The 18615-nt window shown below is 32.8% G+C and overlaps 3 protein-coding genes and 1 long non-coding RNA gene across 4 annotated transcripts; 3 read left to right on the forward strand and 1 right to left on the reverse strand.

Moving 5' to 3' along the window:
• Positions 1–260: 260 nt before the first annotated feature.
• LOC104769215 (uncharacterized) lies at positions 261–1843 on the forward strand. Its single transcript, XM_010493368.3, has 4 exons — positions 261–561; positions 640–700; positions 816–960; positions 1414–1843. The coding sequence occupies exons 1-4, from the start codon at positions 360–362 to the stop codon at positions 1666–1668; spliced, it is 663 nt and encodes a 220-aa protein (XP_010491670.1). The 5' UTR covers positions 261–359; the 3' UTR covers positions 1669–1843.
• A 176-nt stretch (positions 1844–2019) lies between these two features.
• LOC104769216 (putative inositol 3-phosphate synthase isozyme 3) lies at positions 2020–5113 on the reverse strand. Its single transcript, XM_010493369.3, has 10 exons — positions 4693–5113; positions 4484–4552; positions 4154–4289; positions 3742–3989; positions 3394–3620; positions 3196–3311; positions 2915–3091; positions 2636–2824; positions 2480–2542; positions 2020–2395 (listed from the first exon to the last, which is right to left on the reverse strand). Exons 1-10 carry the CDS (start codon positions 4878–4880, stop codon positions 2276–2278), a joined length of 1533 nt encoding a protein of 510 aa, XP_010491671.2. The 5' UTR covers positions 4881–5113; the 3' UTR covers positions 2020–2275.
• Positions 5114–5903: 790 nt separating this feature from the next.
• Positions 5904–12281, forward strand: LOC104769217 (sulfate transporter 2.1). Its single transcript, XM_010493370.3, has 10 exons — positions 5904–8925; positions 9045–9093; positions 9177–9625; positions 9853–10083; positions 10173–10299; positions 10668–10954; positions 11066–11259; positions 11389–11480; positions 11715–11791; positions 11874–12281. The coding sequence occupies exons 1-10, from the start codon at positions 8443–8445 to the stop codon at positions 12003–12005; spliced, it is 2121 nt and encodes a 706-aa protein (XP_010491672.1). The 5' UTR covers positions 5904–8442; the 3' UTR covers positions 12006–12281.
• A 748-nt stretch (positions 12282–13029) lies between these two features.
• LOC147918447 (uncharacterized) lies at positions 13030–14653 on the forward strand. The gene is made up of 2 exons (XR_015594174.1): positions 13030–13595; positions 13702–14653. It is a non-coding gene; the product is annotated as an uncharacterized LOC147918447 (long non-coding RNA).
• The last annotated feature ends 3962 nt before the right edge of the window (positions 14654–18615 follow it).

The following is an 18615-nucleotide window of genomic DNA, read 5'->3' on the forward strand; positions in this document are numbered from 1 at the left end:
TGAACAGTAAATTTATACGTCTATATTCGTAGTTGCAGCAATATATTGTAGGCGCAAGGTTGGTTGGTTTGGTTGGTATGATTCTGTTACAGTCATCATTGAACGGTTTACCAAATACATTTTCTAGCCTTCCATTATTAGAAAATAGCTGTAGCTGAACAACACAAATATAATATCGGTAAAAAAAAGGTTTAAATGGGCTTACTCATTGAAAAATAAGCCCATATTAGGCCCAAACAATTCATATAGTCGTCTCATAGTCATTGGATCGCCATTGTTTCCGTTGGAAGCTCTTTGAAAACACTCCTCCCTTCGAATTCTCCGTCCCTTTCTCTCTCTCACACTAGATCGAATCGGAAATGGCTGCTTCCAGCTCCGTTTTCACAGCATCCTCGTCGCGAAACCTTGCGACTATCCCTCTTCATCAGTCACTATCTCCACCGTTGCTCAGATCGAGCTCCGTCGCGTTTCGTCCCAAACGCCGATCCAGCTCGCTCGTCTTCTGCTCCACTGATGAATCAAAGAGCACAGCAGAGGAGAAAGAGATCCCAATTGAACTCAGTAATGTTCCTGCCTCTCCATTGCATTTTCATTTACAAATCAAGTTTCGATTTTTAAATGTTAAATCTTTATTTTCAGGGTATGAGGCATATCCAACGGTGATGGACATCAATAAGATACAAGAGATTTTGCCTCACAGGTGAACATTATATGAGAAAAAGACAAAAAAAAATCTGTTTTTTGTAAGCTGAAGTTTGTTGTATTGCGATTTCTGAAATCTGATTCATTCTGATTTGTGGATTTTTGTTGTGTAGATTCCCGTTTCTGTTAGTGGATAGAGTGATAGAGTACACGGCTGGTGTATCTGCTGTAGCTATTAAGAACGTTACCATTAATGATAATTTCTTTCCTGGCCATTTCCCTGAGAGGCCTATAATGCCTGGAGTTCTCATGGTTGAGGTATTATTACATTGCCCCTCTTCTTACTCCAAAAGTTTCAGTCTTTTTTTTTCATACGTTTACAGTTCAGGAGAAGCTATTTGAGGTTAGAAATCTAGGGTTGCTCTGATTCTTGCTTGCTGTTGAGCAATGATTTAGTTGATTAGTTTGTTTTTGAATGGTGTGACTCTGGGGAAAGAGAATGAGGGTGAATTTTGTGTTCCGGTTGAAGTGATGAAGGCTTTAGTTTAAGTTTCAGTTTTAAGAAAGGGACTAGATTTGAGAATAAGATTAGCTGTTTTATAAAACTAGTAGTCTCTATCGCAAGTGTATGTGGAATGAATGATTAGGAGGCTGTCTTATGTATTGTTGCAGTTAAAAAGAGCTACATATAGTTTGTCTGTAAAGTTTCATTCATTAGTTTCTGAGTTTTTCTGAGTTCAAAGTGGTGAAGTAGATGTTTTGTTTCGACAGGCCATGGCTCAGGTGGGAGGTATAGTGATGCTACAACCAGAAGTTGGTGGATCGAGAAGCAACTTCTTCTTTGCCGGAATCGACAAAGTCAGGTTCAGAAAGCCTGTGATTGCAGGTGATACTCTTGTGATGAGGATGACGCTTGTGAAGTTGCAGAAGCGGTTTGGGATAGCGAAAATGGAAGGGAAAGCATATGTAGGTAACTCTTTGGTATGTGAAGGAGAGTTCTTGATGGCTATGGGAAAAGAAGAGTGATCTCACATTCACGCCCTTTGCTTCTTCTTCATACGGACCTTGTGGCTGCTAATTAGTCGTCACACCTTAATTTGAGTCTCATTTCTATCTTCAGTTTAAAGATGTTTGTTTGCATATTATGATTATATTAAACAGGAACTTCAGTTTAGTATGCTCAAGTTATACTTGTTTTCAATGGTGACCATTTCTAGGCAGAGAATGAAGAGAACTTAAGATTCAAGTATATGAATTGAATTTACCAAATCAATTTCTTAACCATTTACAATAAGAGCAACTAATATATGATCAGAGGGATTAAGTTTTGATGAAAACAGGGTGTAAAATATATTCTCCAATGAAACATAATAACCATTTTATAAAGCTATAATTTATTAAGCCATCTCTTTCTATTATAAAATTGGAAGAATGTTCCGATTCAGCAGCAAGATACCAATACATGACATTGATATTTGTAAACAAGAAAAGATAACAAAAAAAAAAAAAGAACACTTACATTTTGAAAATGTCATTATTATTAATTAAAACATAGAAAGCAAAGAAGAAGCTAAGAGGCGGGTCTTGATCTCTTTATCACTTGTACAAGTGATAGTGATGACTGATCTCTTGATCACTTGTACTCGAGAATCATGTTGTTCTCAGGAGCAAGTCCAACACAAGCTCTGAGTACGTTCTCGAGCATTGCACGCTGTTTCGACAAAGCGTTCACAACTGGCGTGCCGGGAGGGACCTACATTCATTGAATGAAAGATATATATGTTAAGAACGTCATTAGAATTCAGAAACGGCAAGATGTTTGCTTTGTTTTGCTTACCAATGGTGCCTTTGAGAGGTAACTTAGGAGAGTAGCCACCGGATGGAAAGAACGAAACTTTCCCTGCAAGAAAACCAACAAATCATAAGACTTAAATCTAACATTTTTCTGATAATCATTGAACTTTAGATAACGATTTTGTAAACGATTAGAAACCTCATTTTCAGACTTGAACTTGATACGAGTAGTGAGCTCGGCAAGAAGAACAAGGTCCAAAATAATAGGAGCAGCTAAGAGAGAGTCTTCACAAGTGTTGTGCATCACAATTGTGTTAGTCCCTCCCATAAATATCTCTGATGTGTACTCGTCCATTGCTCTCTTGCTGTCCCCTACATACGGCACATACTGCAACACCATCCAATAGTATAGTTTAGTTTAATGTTCATTGGACACATTAAGAGATGGGTAGTTATGAATAACTGTAAAATTAATCACCTTAATGACCACAACGTGGTCAGGGTGTTCACCAGGCTCGTACAAGATGCCGTTGCTAGCAACCATATCATCCACAACATTGCTCTTCGATATCTCCTTTGACCGGAATGTTTGTGGCGCCGACAAGTTCATGCCGTCGTTGTTCCCAAGGTGGTTGTAGCTCACTATGGACGTCGGCTATATATGTTCATACACATAGACAAATGCAATTAATTTCGTTTTGTAACGTTTTATGAAAAAAATACAAAATTTAATTAAAATACTTATTTATGATTACGTACTTTGATACCGGCGCCAACAAGGAAATCGACGAGGACAGACTTCATCTTGGTCTGACCACTCTTGAAGTCATCACCACCGATCAAGCAGTTTCTCTCGATGGCCAATTCAATGAGCCCTGTAATATGTGCAAAATGTGATTTAACTAACAGAAATATGAACGTTACTAGATATTAAACTATAGTTTTGATTTAATTTACCAGGGACAAAAGTGTTTTGTGGACTTCCATTGATGAAAGGAACGTTCTCAAGAACACAAGCAATGGCGTAAAGTGTAGAAGGAGAAATCTCAGCCTCATCTTTCTCCAAAGATGACATTAGATTCTCCGTCGTGTCGTTAAGACCAACCACCACATCGCTGTATCTTTCTGTGTTCGCCGTCCACAGTACCACCACTTTTTCCACCTTGCTTCTCTCTTTGAACTCCCTAATTATATAAAAACGAACAAATTTATCTTACATTTGGCTAACTGTAAACATAAATCATTATTATTTTTTAAAATCTTTTTGGATACTAAAAGTCTAAAAGATAAAACCGTTATTGTTACCTGATGTCATTGATGACTTGTTCGAGTTGTTGTTTCTTAGTGCCTTTGATCACGTGGTTGGCACGTGAACCTTGGTTAGCTGCGATAAAATCCGGGTCGAAGATTCCAGGGAGTGGAACCAAGTGTTCCATGAAGGGACGGAGCTGCTTTTGGAGGTCGATGTCTAGGACCTTGGCACGTCCCATTGCGTCCGCTAAGTTCATGTCACTTATGTCCCATCCTCCAAACACAATTTCTTCCGGATTCACCTATCATTTTCATAACACATTGTAATAAAAAAAAATTATTATTTTTCTCTATTTTGTAATGTTCTTTAAAAAAATAAATGTAATATATTTTAATGTATTGAATGTAATTTTAGACTAAAATGCACAGTCAATAGTCAACAGTAAAAAAAAAAGGTAAAATGTACCATGGGGAGAAGACTTTTGAAGGGAGCATAGATTTCTTCGCCATTGAATGACCCGACCCGGATAGAGGATGCTTGGGTTAATGATCCGAAATAATTAGCTTGTTGCACTTTCTCCTTCGTGGCCCAGGATATTCCCCTGCCACCAAATATTTTGTTATTACATAAGAGAACAAAATCTGATTAAATAATACACAACTTGCTCATTATTCAACAATCCAATTGCGAGAATATGAATAAATTAGGACACTCGACTTTATTCCCTTTTGAAACAGTTTTATTATGATAACAAAACAATTAAGAAGAAGAAGAAGAATGAGATGTTTCACTTACTCACGATTGGCGATAATACCAGCGGTAAGAGTAGAACCATTGTTGCCACCCCAACCTACGAGCATTACTCTGCCAAGAAAATACAATTAGATAAAGCAAAAACATCATGAATCAATTAATAAAAGAAAAATCTACAAACATTATGTAATAATAATATAAAAAAATGTATTAAAAGGTGAAAAGATTTAAGAGAAGATGATGAGACAAACCCAAGTTTTGGAAGATGAGTGTCGGTCTTAAACTCATACTTCACGGTCTTTGGCTTCACAGTCCATTGAAACGCACCGTTTTTGTTCTCATGGACAAGCTCAGTGGTTTGGTAGTCGTACACTGAATGGATCTCATTCTCTGTGTAGTTCACGTTTGGAGATTCAACCTTGAAGCCATCGATGAACATTTTTGCCTAAGGAAAAAAATTGGAGAGAACTATGAGAGGGGGAGAGAACTATGAGAGGGTATGCAATTGGGGGTTCTGAATGCATTGGGGTGTGAGGCCAGGGTCGTGTTTTTATAGACAGGAGGGACATGTAGGTAAACTTTTTTGCTTGAAATATATTTTACAGTGACTCCATTTCAAGTAATATAATCTATTTTCTACACTATTGACAAAAAAAAAAAAAAAAAAAAAAATCTATTTTCTACACTTGTCATAAACCTGTGTAAACTTTTGTTTTGTTTTTTTTACTTTTTTTAATAGATTTTATTACTTGAAATGGAGCCACTATATAAAGTTATTTGACTAGAAATTGAATGTAATTAAAAACTCTATAAGACAATATTTAAAACTACAATTTATGGGATCATGACTAGTGTAAAAAAAAGAAGATTTCTTTCTATAAAATGTGTTCAAAAGAGATATCTTACTAAATTTCTGATAAGGATTATAAAAGAAAATCAAAGTTATTTGACTGTGCTAAATTAAGAAATGAGGATATAAAAATTAATCATTTTAGTCAATATATCTAATAAAAAAAGAATACTTAAAAGACAAATTGCAAAGCAAAGCAATTTATTAAGTGGGGGTTATTGGTTTAAGATTCTATTTTAAAGATTTTAAATGTTAGGTAGAATATATTGTTATTATATTAAAATTTTGTTAAACTCTGTTAAAGTTCAGAGTTATTAGTTTGTGATTTGTAAAAATTCATTTAAAATCTTAACAAATTTGGGTTATTGGATTCAGACTTTTATAAGTCATTAAAAGTTTTGTGTTATTCAATTAAAACAAAAGAATCTAGGATTGTTAATTAATTCAATTATTATATTATTGGTTCATGATTTTAAATATTTTCTTTACGAAATAAAGTCATAGAAAATATAAAAAAAAATACAGAGATTGTTGGGAGCATTTTAAAGAGCATTTTAGAAAACTAAACAACAAAACTCTCTAGCAATCTTTAACAATCTTTTACTTATTTACTTTTTAATGATTTTGTTGAACTATTCAAAAATCTTTATAAATAAGAATCCAATAACACCCCCTAAATATTTCTATAATACAAATTGCAAAGCAATACTTATAAGTTAATGCCAATGGAATATTAGGGTACCTTTTTTTTTGTTCCTGCAAATGTGCTTCGAATCTACAATTCATTTTCTGCTTTTTTTTCCTATGCAATTGAAACTTATACCTTTGGAATTGTAATCAATTTTTGAAGTTAAATGGATCACGAAAACATAAAGCTTAAACGGTTCAAAAGTGAATTTAGAAGGGATGATCTTTTAGTATTTTTAGTCCATGAGAAGTAAGAAAAACACCCATTTGCAAGTACACAAGTAAAAAAAAAAAAAAGGTTAGACCTCTAGATTAGTGTATCCCGTGATAGTGTACAATGGAAAATAAAAAAACAAAAATGTCCAACGGTGCCGACTGCCGAATATACATAAGGCCCATATCAAAAGGCTTTCTAAGTAATTTTTCTGAAGCCCATCTAACTTTTGGGGATCAAACGTGCACGAGCGTGCGTGAACACGAACACACACGTACGTACGAGTATGATTTACAAAATGGAAACGTGTTTTTGGATACGTTTGATAGTTAGGTGAGTGTTGCTGACAAGTGACAACAAGTCAACCACCATTCGTCGAATATAATGGAGTATTAAGTCCACCTGAACGTTAATTTTTTTTTAACTTTTTCTTACCATATCTCTCTTTTTGGTTCCTGAATCTAAATGCAATTGGGCTCTCTAGTATTTATATACCACATGATTAACAACGGGTGTTTTTTCTTTTTTTTTCCCTCTCTTAAACGAGTTGTTATCTTGCTTCATATATTAATTCATAACAGTGACAATACACAATTGGAATCAGTTTTTTTTTCTTTATAATCCTTTTGCCGACCGTGAGAACTCAGCAAATTGGAAAAAAGGAATAACCTAAAACCTAGTCTTATGATCTTATCCAAATAATAGGCATACGGTGGGTCAGGGCCCAATTATGTATCCGTGTAACGTTTTTTGATATTTCAGATATCGAATATAATTGGTTGTTTCATCGTAGTCTTTTTTTTTTTGTCAACTCTTCGATAGTCTTCTTTTTTTTCTCTCTATCAGATATAGTGCTACTGCTAGTTATTTGAATTTTTCCTTAAAATTTAGAAAGTAGGAAAAAGTTCGGGATGTAATTTTGGGTGGCTACTAAAATCTTCAATTTGTATTCTACAAAAGAGGGAAAGTAACACAAAATACATTTCATTATTAGGTTTAAACTTCAGTTCAGAAGATTATACTTATTAGCATCATTTGGTAGGAAAGTATATGGCCATGCTTCCTTCATATGCCAACAACATGCTGTTGTCTTCCATCTCATATGTTTATCCTCGCAAACCTTTTGCAAAAACATTGCTTTTTGAGTCTATACATTTTAACCCAAAAATATCTATTTGAGTCCATTGCAATTTACATTCTTACCAAAAAGAACATGTAGCGTACTAGTTTATGCTAACGTCGTTGTCCTGTCAATGTGTCACCATCTGATTACACATTATACACGATGCCAGGAAAAATATACACATCATATATATACATATATACTTGTGCAACAAAATCTCGAGGGCGTTGACTTTGGTTGGACCCATGAAGTTCGAGGCACGCATATAGTGTCCACTCCACTTGGTCCGACCAAGACAAAGACATATCATGTATTGGCTATGGCCTAACCACTTCACTTTCAAAACCCATCACATGTTCCATCAATTGGTTATGATCTAAAAGTCTAACCAATAATATCAATCAATAAACCCTTTTAAGTACCAGAACATTATTTTGTAGTCGTGTTTATTTTGCTAAACCTAATATAATATGTTCTTACTTGTGTTAACACAAAAATTTGTTTTCGCTTTCCATCATAACATGCGTAGATAAGAGAACTGTGTTTGAGGCTCCATTTCATTTTCACCTACCACGTCATCATCTTAAATAAAACTATTAAGATAGAAATTTTGAATTTTTATTTTTATGCTAAAAAATTGATACAAAATTTTTATTAAAGAACATGAAGTAATCAAAATAAATTTTATCTTAATTACTAAAATTTAAATTATTAATACTTATATTGGATTATGTATTGATACTCGAATCCATAATTGTTGGTATCTACTTCACTAAATCTCGAAACCAAAATTTCGTGGGATGTCCTGAAATTTGAAAACGCTTGGAACGGATTATTAATTTAATTGTACCTCGCAAGATTTTGTACACCCCAGTCATTTTTATCACATTAAACTGTGTGTGTGTGTGAGGTTTTTTTTGTTTTCTTTTGTAAAAGAAAACACCTTTTGTGCTTTTGGTTTTAATTAACAAAACAAAAAAGAGGCACCATGAGATTCCACTAACTCATGTGTATATAAACATTAGAGAATCAGTCAATTCACTTCAGCATCCACACACTTTTGAATGCTCAATCACAGTTCTTCATAGTTAAATTACTTCCTCACAACGTCAAAAATCGAGAAGAAGATGAAAGAGAGAGATTCAGAGAGTTTTGAATCTCTCTCACATCAAGTTCTCCCAAAAACTTCAAATGGTGAATCTCTCTCACATCAAGTTCTCCCAAACACTTCAAATGGTGAATCTCTCTCACATCAAGTTCTCCCAAACACTTCAAATGGTACACACATGATCCAGATGGCCATGGCCAACTCAGGTTCATCTGCAGCCGCACAAGCCGGTCATCAAGACCAACCTGACCGGTCAAAGTGGCTGCTTGACTGTCCTGAACCACCCAGCCCGTGGCATGAGGTCAAGAGCTATGTCAAAGGCTCTTTCCTAACCAAACTCAAAAGATTCAAGTCACTTCAAAAGCAGCCTCTCCCAAAACGAACACTCTCTATCCTCCAAGCCGTTTTCCCAATCTTCGGTTGGTGTAGAAACTATAAACTCACCATGTTCAAGAACGATCTCATGGCTGGTTTAACCCTCGCTAGCCTCTGCATTCCTCAGGTACACAAACTTAAAATAATATCTTGGTCTATTTATATTCCTTTTCCTTAGCTTCAAGAATTCTAAAATTTTCTTCATAAAAAAAAAAAAAAAACTAAAACTCATTACTTTGTGTGCAGAGCATTGGTTATGCAACTCTTGCAAAGCTTGATCCTCAATATGGGCTATGTAAGTTTGTATTACATATTAAAATCTTATGAAATTTTTGTTCTTTAAATAAAAACCACATTGAACGTTACATTAATTAACAGATACGAGTGTGGTACCACCATTGATATATGCAATGATGGGGACATCAAGAGAGATAGCTATCGGACCAGTGGCTGTAGTATCCCTCCTTATATCCTCAATGTTGCAAAAGCTCATAGATCCAGAAATAGATCCCTTGGGATACAAGAAACTAGTCATAACCACAACCTTCTTCGCCGGGATCTTCCAAGCTTCTTTCGGGTTATTCAGATTAGGGTTTCTGGTTGATTTTCTGTCGCACGCAGCCATAGTAGGGTTCATGGGAGGTGCAGCTATTGTGATCGGACTCCAACAGCTCAAAGGTTTGCTTGGTATCACTAACTTCACCACCAACACCGACATTGTCTCTGTTCTTCGAGCTGTCTGGCGATCTTGTCAACAACAATGGAGCCCTCACACTTTCATCCTCGGGTGTTCCTTCCTCAGTTTTATCCTTATCACTCGCTTCATCGTAAGTGGTTCTTTTCGTTGATTCGTCTACCACTATATAATTATAACGTTCTTTAAACCAATAAGCACTGACATATATAATGTATTAGGATAGTATATTGTTTCAAACGCAAATTCAAACGTGTTAAACGTGTATACTTTTATCTTAGAAACATCAAATTTTTCTAGAGAAAGTGTTAGATAATGAACTGAAATTAATTAGCAATGAAATATATGTACGTCTATTAGGGGAAGAAGAACAAGAAGTTATTTTGGCTACCGGCAACAGCTCCGTTGATCGCCGTGGTGGTGTCAACATTAATGGTGTTTCTAACTAAAGCGGACGAGCATGGCGTGAAGACGGTGAAGCACATTAAAGGAGGTCTTAATCCAATCTCCATTCACGATCTCGACTTTAATACTCCTCATCTCGGACAAATCGCTAAAATCGGTTTAATCATTGCCATTATTGCTTTAACCGTAAGTAGTTAGGTAGCATTAACCAATTTTTATTTATTTATTTGAACAATATTTTAATTTTTATCGTCTAATTACTTTTTTTTTTTCAGGAGGCGATTGCGGTAGGGAGGTCGTTCGCTGGAATCAAAGGGTACAGACTCGATGGAAACAAAGAAATGATGGCCATTGGATTTTCGAATGTTATCGGTTCCTTCACATCTTGTTACGCTGCTACTGGTAATTAATTATTCATCTTATTATTATTATTATTATGTAATACATTTATATCACCATTCAGACTATATTATAAACATATACATGGACCACTTTTTTGGTGGAATGTGAAATAAAAGTCATCTTTGGTGGATTGTCAATTTTTTTTCTTTCTGAATGAGTTGATTACTGATTTAGGAAACTCCTCTAATTTCTAGTTAAAGATACATATACATTTATACGAAACATCAAATCACGTCCACTTAATGGTTAATTGTGACCGAAAATTTATTTGTTTAACAGTTTAATTTTAATTCAGTTATGTAATATAAACATGTAAATTATATACTATGTTGTGAGTGACGATCTAAAGTATAACATTTTCAATTTAGGTTCATTCTCTCGGACAGCTGTGAACTTCGCGGCAGGATGTGAGACAGCAATGTCGAACATTGTAATGTCGGTTACGGTGTTTGTAGCACTCGAGTGCCTAACGAGGCTTCTCTACTATACCCCAATTGCCATCCTCGCTTCCATAATTCTCTCAGCACTTCCGGGATTAATTGACATCAATGAGGCCATTCACATTTGGAAAGTCGATAAATTTGACTTTCTTGCTCTCATTGGAGCTTTCATTGGTGTTTTATTCGCTTCGGTTGAGATTGGACTTCTTGTCGCGGTACGTGCTAGTAACGAAGATATAAACTTCATCAAAATAATTATTAGAATCATTTTGGTTATACATATATATGAAGATATTAATAAATGATCGTGCGTTTATGTTTGCTAGGTGGTTATTTCGTTTGCCAAAATCATACTCATATCAGTTCGACCAGGGATTGAAACGCTCAGAAGAATGCCTGGAACCGATATTTTTGCAGATACTAATCAATATCCTATGACGGTTAAGACTCCTGGAGTATTGATTTTCCGAGTCAAGTCTGCGTTGTTGTGCTTCGCTAATGCCAGTTCCATCGAGGAAAGGTATAGTATACTAACATTGTTTTATACATATATATGGCATGCATAACAATTCACTACAACGTTTAAGAATTTGATAAATATGTATATACATTTGATTAAGTATAATAAATGTGTTTTGATTGTCTATAGGATAATGGGATGTGTCAATGAGGAAGAGGAAGAAGAAAACATAAAGAGCAATGCCAAGAGAAAGATCCTCTTTGTAGTCCTTGATATGTCAAGTAAGTGGACTCACTAGGATAATGCAGATTATAAAGTATTTATATAATTATATAGCTCACCAAAAATGATCCGATAGATGAAATTCATATATTTTACTACTCACCTGAAGTCATCTGTTTTTTTATTTGGGTTGAAATATCGAGATAGCCACAATAAAAAAAAGATTTGAAACTGTAGTTTTTATTACTTTTATGTTTTGTTCAATCTTCTTTCTCATAATTATTTATTGATAGATTTGATAAACGTCGATACATCGGGGATTACTGCTTTGGCGGAGCTCCATAACAATCTAACTCAGGCTGGTGTTGAGGTAATTAGTTTACATTCTAACAATTTAATCCGTCGTTATCTCTTTAAAAACGACAAAAGATTGATCATTTTTTTTTTTGCAGCTAGTACTCGTGAACCCGAAATGGGAAGTGATCCACAAGCTGAATCAAGCAGGGTTCGTAAGCAAAATCGGGGGCAAAGTTTACATGACAATCGAAGAAGCTATCGATGCTTGCTTTGGATTAAAAGTTTAAAAATAGTTTTCTCTTAATATAACATATATATGTGTTACCGGATAATATTGCATGTGAGTTTTATGTCAGTTCTTGTAGTTTAAATAATGTGAGGTCTGCATGATGATGTTGTATAATTATTTACTACGTATAGTATATGTAATATTGTAGTGTGCCTTGGTACGTAAGCTCGGTCGTGATTAAATAAGTCATGCAAACTATAGAGTATCATGACGATCGAAGGGTGTGTGTAACAAAACTTGGAAATAATGTATATATTTATATGTACGTTTGATATATATTGGTGTTTTGTATGATGATTAAAAATGTTATTGATCGAGTGAGATTAAGTGGGGTTACTAGTTTAAGATTTTAGGGGTGTATTCAACTTGACATTTTAAGTGATTTGTGTAAAAGTTACAAATCATATGTTATTCAATCATGAATTTTAAAAAGTTTTTTGAAATCCACTGTTACTGAAATGATGATTTTAAAATCTACTTTAAAATCCACTGTTATTCAAAACAGTTTGTGGATTTGGATTTTAATAAGTTGTAGGGATTTTGGAGGATTTGAGAAGATTTGTTTAGTTAAAAATACACAAATCCAAATCTCATAGTTTTAGGTGGGATTTCAAAGAATTTTACTATAAATCATATCAACTTCCCTAAAATCTATCAAAATTTCAAATTTTCTAAATCCCATCAAATCCTCCAAAATCATTATTTCAATACACCCCCTTAATAGAGTTTTAAAGATTTTAAATGTTATGTAGAACTGTTGTTATTATATCAAGATTTTGTTAAACTCTGTTAAAGTTTTATGTTATTAGTTTGTGATTTGTAAAAAGTCATTTAAAATCTTAACAAATCTGGATTATTGGATTCAGACTTTTATAAAGTCATTAAAAGTTTTGTGTTATTCAATTAAAACAAAAGAATCTAGGATTATTAATGAATTCAATTATTATGTTATTGGTTCATGATTTTAAACACTTTTTTTACAAAATAAAGTCATGGAAAGTATCACAAAAATACATGGATTGTTTAGAAGACTTTACAAGATTTTAGAAAACTAATCAACAAAACTTTCTAGCAATCTTTAACAATCTTTCACTTATTCATTTTTAATGATTTTGTTGAACTCTTCAAAAATCTTCATAAATCTCAAACCAATACCACCCCTTATATTTGGTATCCTCTTTTCTTAAACGTGATTCCGTATGTTGAAATTCTAGAAACCGAATTTTCAAAAACACATGTCTAGGTACAATGTATCTAAATCCGTTGAACAAAAGTAATTTACGTATTTGGTGAATCAATTTAAGTGGAAGGACTTTAGAGCGTACTAATTAATAGAAGAAGTAGTAGTAGTATTTGATGTCACTTGGAAAAGTCAAGAGTGAGAAGCTATATTGGGAGGGTTAATGATGTCTCCAAATTTAAATAGTCTAATCCCACTTTTTTAACTTTTAATTATTGAAGTTAATGGGCACCACTGTTTCAATTCACGATCTTTTCTTGATTTTTGTTTTTGTTTTTCACAGCTTCAATATATGCGTCTAGGTTCACTGAATCTGATAAAACTTGAGGATAAAGTTGATTTGCTGAGGTCTATGTTAACTCATTACACTCTATTTAAATTATTATGAAAAAACTGTTTTTCATTGTATGCTTTGAAACAGTAATTAACAATTCTCAAAACATAACACTTGAAGTTGCGTTTGTGGTCCAATGCATATTTCCTTTTTCGGTCAATATGTGGGTATGGTGGTGCTAACTCCTAAGACATAAATATGGATGTCATGGACCTAACTCTTACAGACTTTTATTATGGTGCTTAACTTTATTTTTCTTCTATAAATCCAAGAAAGAACTTAACTATTTGAAGAGAATGATTTCAGAGGGTTATAAAATATGCTGTCCAATTTTAATGACATTTTTTTGTTATTTTAACACGAATATGATCACTATCTGTTTATATATGACTGATTGTGAGAAGGTTTTTGTTAATCAAAAGATTTCTAAGTACGCAGGTTTCATGAACTATTTTTTTTTTTGTCTTTTAAAATAACTAAATTGTATCAACCTTTATATTGCTAATATTTTGGGACCGTTGATTGCGTGTTTTTTAGTTTTTAGTTTTTTTCTTCTAATTTGAAGAAGGACTTCTAAATGACAATGAGTGAGTGGTGATCGATGATTCGGTAAGAGAAAGCATTGGACGAAGTTGGTCAACACTTTAGTCAATTATTTGCTTTTTTTTTTCTTTTGCTTCTCCCACGTGTGACATTGGGTTTGTTCGTTTAGTTGACGCTGGTGGCAGCGGCAGCGGCAACGGCAGCGGCCGCGTTTATGTTGTTAATCGCTGAATTGAAACGACGTTTAAAAATATTAGACGCAGGTCGTAGCGTTTGCTGCAGCGTCATGACGCAGGTACCTGCGGTAAGCAAACGAACAACCATACCTGCATCTGCCGCAGCCGCAGGTACTTGCGGCAGCCAAACGAACAAACCCATTTACATCTTCAAATAAACTTTGCTGCTATTAATATTATTTCCGTTAAACTAGTCCTGTATAATCATCACTAACATAATGGCGACGATTCTGAAATGATCTGTATTGATTATACTCACGATTATTAATAATACTAGACTACGATTCTGTTTCACAAACTTATAAGCATTTGTTATCGCTATACGAATTGAATTATCTTTATTCTTTAGTTAATAACAATGAGCTCTGACTTCTATCACTAAAACCCAAAAAGATAAGAGAAATCAGTAGTTAAGTTGAAGCTTATATATGGACTCTAAGCCCATATAAAATGTAGAGTTAGACCATTTAGTTGAAAAGACCGATGCTAACAAATGGGCTTCAAGTCTTAAACCAAACACATAATTTCTTTTATTTATTTATTTTTAAACTAACACATAAGTTCCTTTTTTTTTATTTGGGCCAAACAGTAACCACATAATCCTATACTTTCTGATGAAAATCATTTTTCTTGAGATTAAAAGTGGTAAGTCCATTTGTAGAAAGCACCATCACATTCAGGGATCGAATCTCGGTTCGTACGAATGTAGGAATTTGGCTAATGGCTCGGCCAGTTATGGCCCAATAGTTGACAAATAAAAAAGTGATATGGACAACTATAGCACACATTACATAAATTTCCAAAAATAACAAACAATGATTTTGGAGGATTTTATGTGATTTAGGAAATTTAGAATTTTGATAGATTTTAGGGAAGTTGATATGATTTATGGTAAAATTCTTTCAAATCCCACATAAAACTATGAGATTTAGATTTCTGTATTTTTAACTAAACAAATCCTCTCAAATCCTCCAGAATCCCTAAAACTTATTAAAATCCAAATCCACAAATTGTTTTAAGTAATAGTGGATTTTAAATCAGCAGTTCAATAACAGTGGATTTCATGAGACTTTTTAAAATACATGATTGAATAACATAAGATTTGTAATTTTTACACAAATCACTTAAAATGTCAAGTTGAATAAAACCCCCTTAGAGTATAGTTTTGAGGGGTAGATTTTAGTATTTTGAAATTATGATTTAATTTTGAAAGATTAATTGGTGCTATTTTTGAAATTTTAGAGATGTTGTGCAAAACTTATTTTGGTGCTACATTTGAAAATCTACCTAATTTGATTGTGAAATATCTTGTATTGATTAATTAAATTTAAATCTAATATTATAACTAAATAATAATTAACACATTAAAATCATATTAATTTTTGCATATACACTCTAAAAATAATAAATTAAATTGGAAAATTTTGTTGAAAAAATAGTCTTTACAATATAGACAAAATAATCCACATGTCTATAACACGTCACAATTAGACAAAAGAATCCACATCTATATATAATAGCAAACCCACTTTTTTGTGTCAATTTTTAATCCAATGGATGAGATTAGTTCTACTTTTAATCCAACGGTTTAAAATTATTAATCGTGTCTTTTCGTCGCACCCCCATCTTTCAAATATCACACCTCTTAATTTTTGCATCTCTTTGTTGTACCTCTTGGTTTCAAAAATCACATCCATTAATTTTTACACCTTTTTATTTCACACCTCTATGTGTTATACTCTTTGTTGTACCTCCATATTTCACATCTATTAATTTTTACACCTTTATATTTCACACCTCTATGTCTTACAACTCTTTGTTTATTATATATAAACTTTTCTTGACTACATAAACAAGTTTCGAAAAATTGTTTTATGAGTACTAAATAAAGTCAACTTTAATCTAACGGATAAAATTGTTTCTATTATCTCATCTAACGGTTTAAAATTATTAATGATCCCAATAGTATCGTGTTTCTTCGTCGTACCCCCATCTTTTAAAAATCGCATCTATTAAACCCTTTGTTAATGATCTCAAAAATTGCAATGTTTCGGTCCAACAATTGTGTTTTTTTGTTGCACCCCCAGCTTTCCATGTTGGCACCCGTTAGTTTTCACACCCTTTTGTTTTACACCTCTTTGTTTATATAAAATTGCAATGTTTTGATCCAACAATTGTGTTTCTTCGTTGTACCCCTAGCTCTCAATGGTTGCACTTGTTAGTTTTCACACCTTTTTGTTTCACACCTCTTTGTTTTCACACTCTTTGTTTTTATATATATACATATTTTTATGGACTTTGAAAAGAGTTTTTGTTCTTTGAATATTATTAATGATCTCACCCTTTGTTAATGATCTCAAAGTTGCAAAGTTTTGGTCCACCAATTGTGTTTCTTCGTTGCACCCCCAGCTTTCCATGTTGGCACCCGTTAGTTTTCATACCCTTTTGTTTTACAACTCTTTCTTTATATAAAGTTGCAATGTTTTGATCCAACAATTGTGTTTCTTCGTTGTACCCTAGCTTTCAATGGTTGCAATTGTTAGTTTTCGCACCTTTTTGTTTCACACCTTTTTGTTTTCACACTCTTTGTTTTTATATATATACAGATTTTTATGGACTTTGAAAAGAGTTTTTGTTCTTTGAGTTTTATTAATTATCTCACCCTTTGTTAATGATCTCAAAGTTGCAAAGTTTTGGTCCAACAATTTTGTTTCTTCGTTGCACCCCCAACTTTCCATGTTGGCACCCATTAGTTTTCACACCCTTTTGTTTTACATCTCTTTGTTTATATAAAGTTGCAATGTTTTGATCCAACAATTGTGTTTCTTCGTTGTACCCCTAGCTTTCAATAGTTGCACTTGTTAGTTTTCACACCTTTTTGTTTCACACCTTTTTGTTTCACACCTCTTTGTTTTCACACTCTTTGTTTATATATATATATATACAGATTTTTATGGACTTTGAAAGAGTTTTTGTTGTTTGAGTATGATTAATGATCTCACCCTTTGTTAATGATCTCAAAAGTTGCAAAGTTTCAGTCCAACAATTGTGTTTCTTCGTTGCACCTCCAACTTTCTATGTTGGCACCCGTTAGTTTTCACACCCTTTTGTTTTACACCTCTTTATTTATATAAAATTGCAGTGTTTTGATCCAACAATTGTGTTTCTTCGTCGTACCCCTTGATTTCAATATTTGCACTGGTTAGTTTTGCATCTTTTTGTTTAACACATTTTTGTTTTACACGTCTTTATTTTCATATTTTTGCATCTTTTCGTCATAACCCTATCTTCAAAAATCGCACATAATAATTTTTTCACATTTTTTTTCACCCCTCTATGTTTTCTACCTTTATATTTTACACCTCTTTGTTTATTATATATAAACTTTTATGGAATACAAAAACAAGTTTCGAATTTATTGTTTTCTAAGTATTTTTTAAACTTACAAGTTAATAAATAAAATCATAGATTTATATGTTTATATATTATAGCAAATTCACATTTAGGGGTAAATTTAAATATAACAAATGAGTTTATTTTTATTATCTCATCTAACTGTTTAGATTTGTTAATGATCTTAAAGTTGCAATATTTTGATCCAACAATTGTGTTTCTACGTCGTACTCCCAACTTTCAATGTTCACATTTGTTAGTTTTCGCACATTTTTGTTTCACACCTCTTTGTTTATATATATATATATATATTTATATTTATGGACCTTGAAAAGAGTTTTTTTTGTTATTTGACTATTGTTTAATACCTCTAAATTTAAAAATTCTGAGTATTATTTTCTTTCAATTTATTAATCGACATTAATTCACTCATCTTTGTTAAAAGATTTGGATTGTTTTATTTATTGATTCATTCATCTAACTTTTGTTTAATGTCGTTTTCCATCTAATTGTATTGATCATCTCTTTCAAGTATTAATTTAGGTAATTAATGGTGATTTCTAATTTTTCATAGATTTATATTTTTAGTCAATTTGGTTGGTTGCAGTTGCAGCTATGAGATCATTCTCTTATTATTTTTTTATAAATTTCTATAGAATAATAATTCAAATTTTATTCTATGTGAATATCTTTTAAAATTGATTATCTGAGTATGATTCAGTAAACCTAAATTTATATATCTTTAATATTGTTCTCTTATTGTCACTGAATCAATTTTTCATTTTCATATATAACAAATATTTTATTTAACTAATTTGGTTAATTCATCTTAGTTATTATTTATGACTTTTATATTATACAT

This window comes from Camelina sativa, chromosome 20, assembly GCF_030686135.1.
Source record: "Camelina sativa cultivar CO46 ecotype springtype chromosome 20, ASM3068613v1".
Taxonomy (NCBI): domain Eukaryota; kingdom Viridiplantae; phylum Streptophyta; class Magnoliopsida; order Brassicales; family Brassicaceae; genus Camelina; species Camelina sativa.

Bases quoted from the DNA above. Each gene is read 5' to 3' on its own strand.
- LOC104769215 (XM_010493368.3), top strand. From the start codon at position 360: ATGGCTGCTTCCAGCTCCGTTTTCACAGCATCCTCGTCGCGAAACCTT. The intron at 701-815 runs GTGAACATTATA...TTTGTTGTGTAG, and splicing joins CAAGAGATTTTGCCTCACAG to ATTCCCGTTTCTGTTAGTGG. The intron at 961-1,413 runs GTATTATTACAT...TTGTTTCGACAG, and splicing joins CTGGAGTTCTCATGGTTGAG to GCCATGGCTCAGGTGGGAGG.
- LOC104769216 (XM_010493369.3), bottom strand. From the start codon at position 4,880: ATGTTCATCGATGGCTTCAAGGTTGAATCTCCAAACGTGAACTACACA. The intron at 4,553-4,692 runs GTTTGTCTCATC...TTTTCTTGGCAG, and splicing joins ACTCATCTTCCAAAACTTGG to AGTAATGCTCGTAGGTTGGG. The intron at 3,990-4,153 runs GTACATTTTACC...TGAAAATGATAG, and splicing joins TCAAAAGTCTTCTCCCCATG to GTGAATCCGGAAGAAATTGT.
- LOC104769217 (XM_010493370.3), top strand. From the start codon at position 8,443: ATGAAAGAGAGAGATTCAGAGAGTTTTGAATCTCTCTCACATCAAGTT. The intron at 9,094-9,176 runs GTAAGTTTGTAT...ATTAATTAACAG, and splicing joins TGATCCTCAATATGGGCTAT to ATACGAGTGTGGTACCACCA. The intron at 10,084-10,172 runs GTAAGTAGTTAG...TTTTTTTTTCAG, and splicing joins TTGCCATTATTGCTTTAACC to GAGGCGATTGCGGTAGGGAG.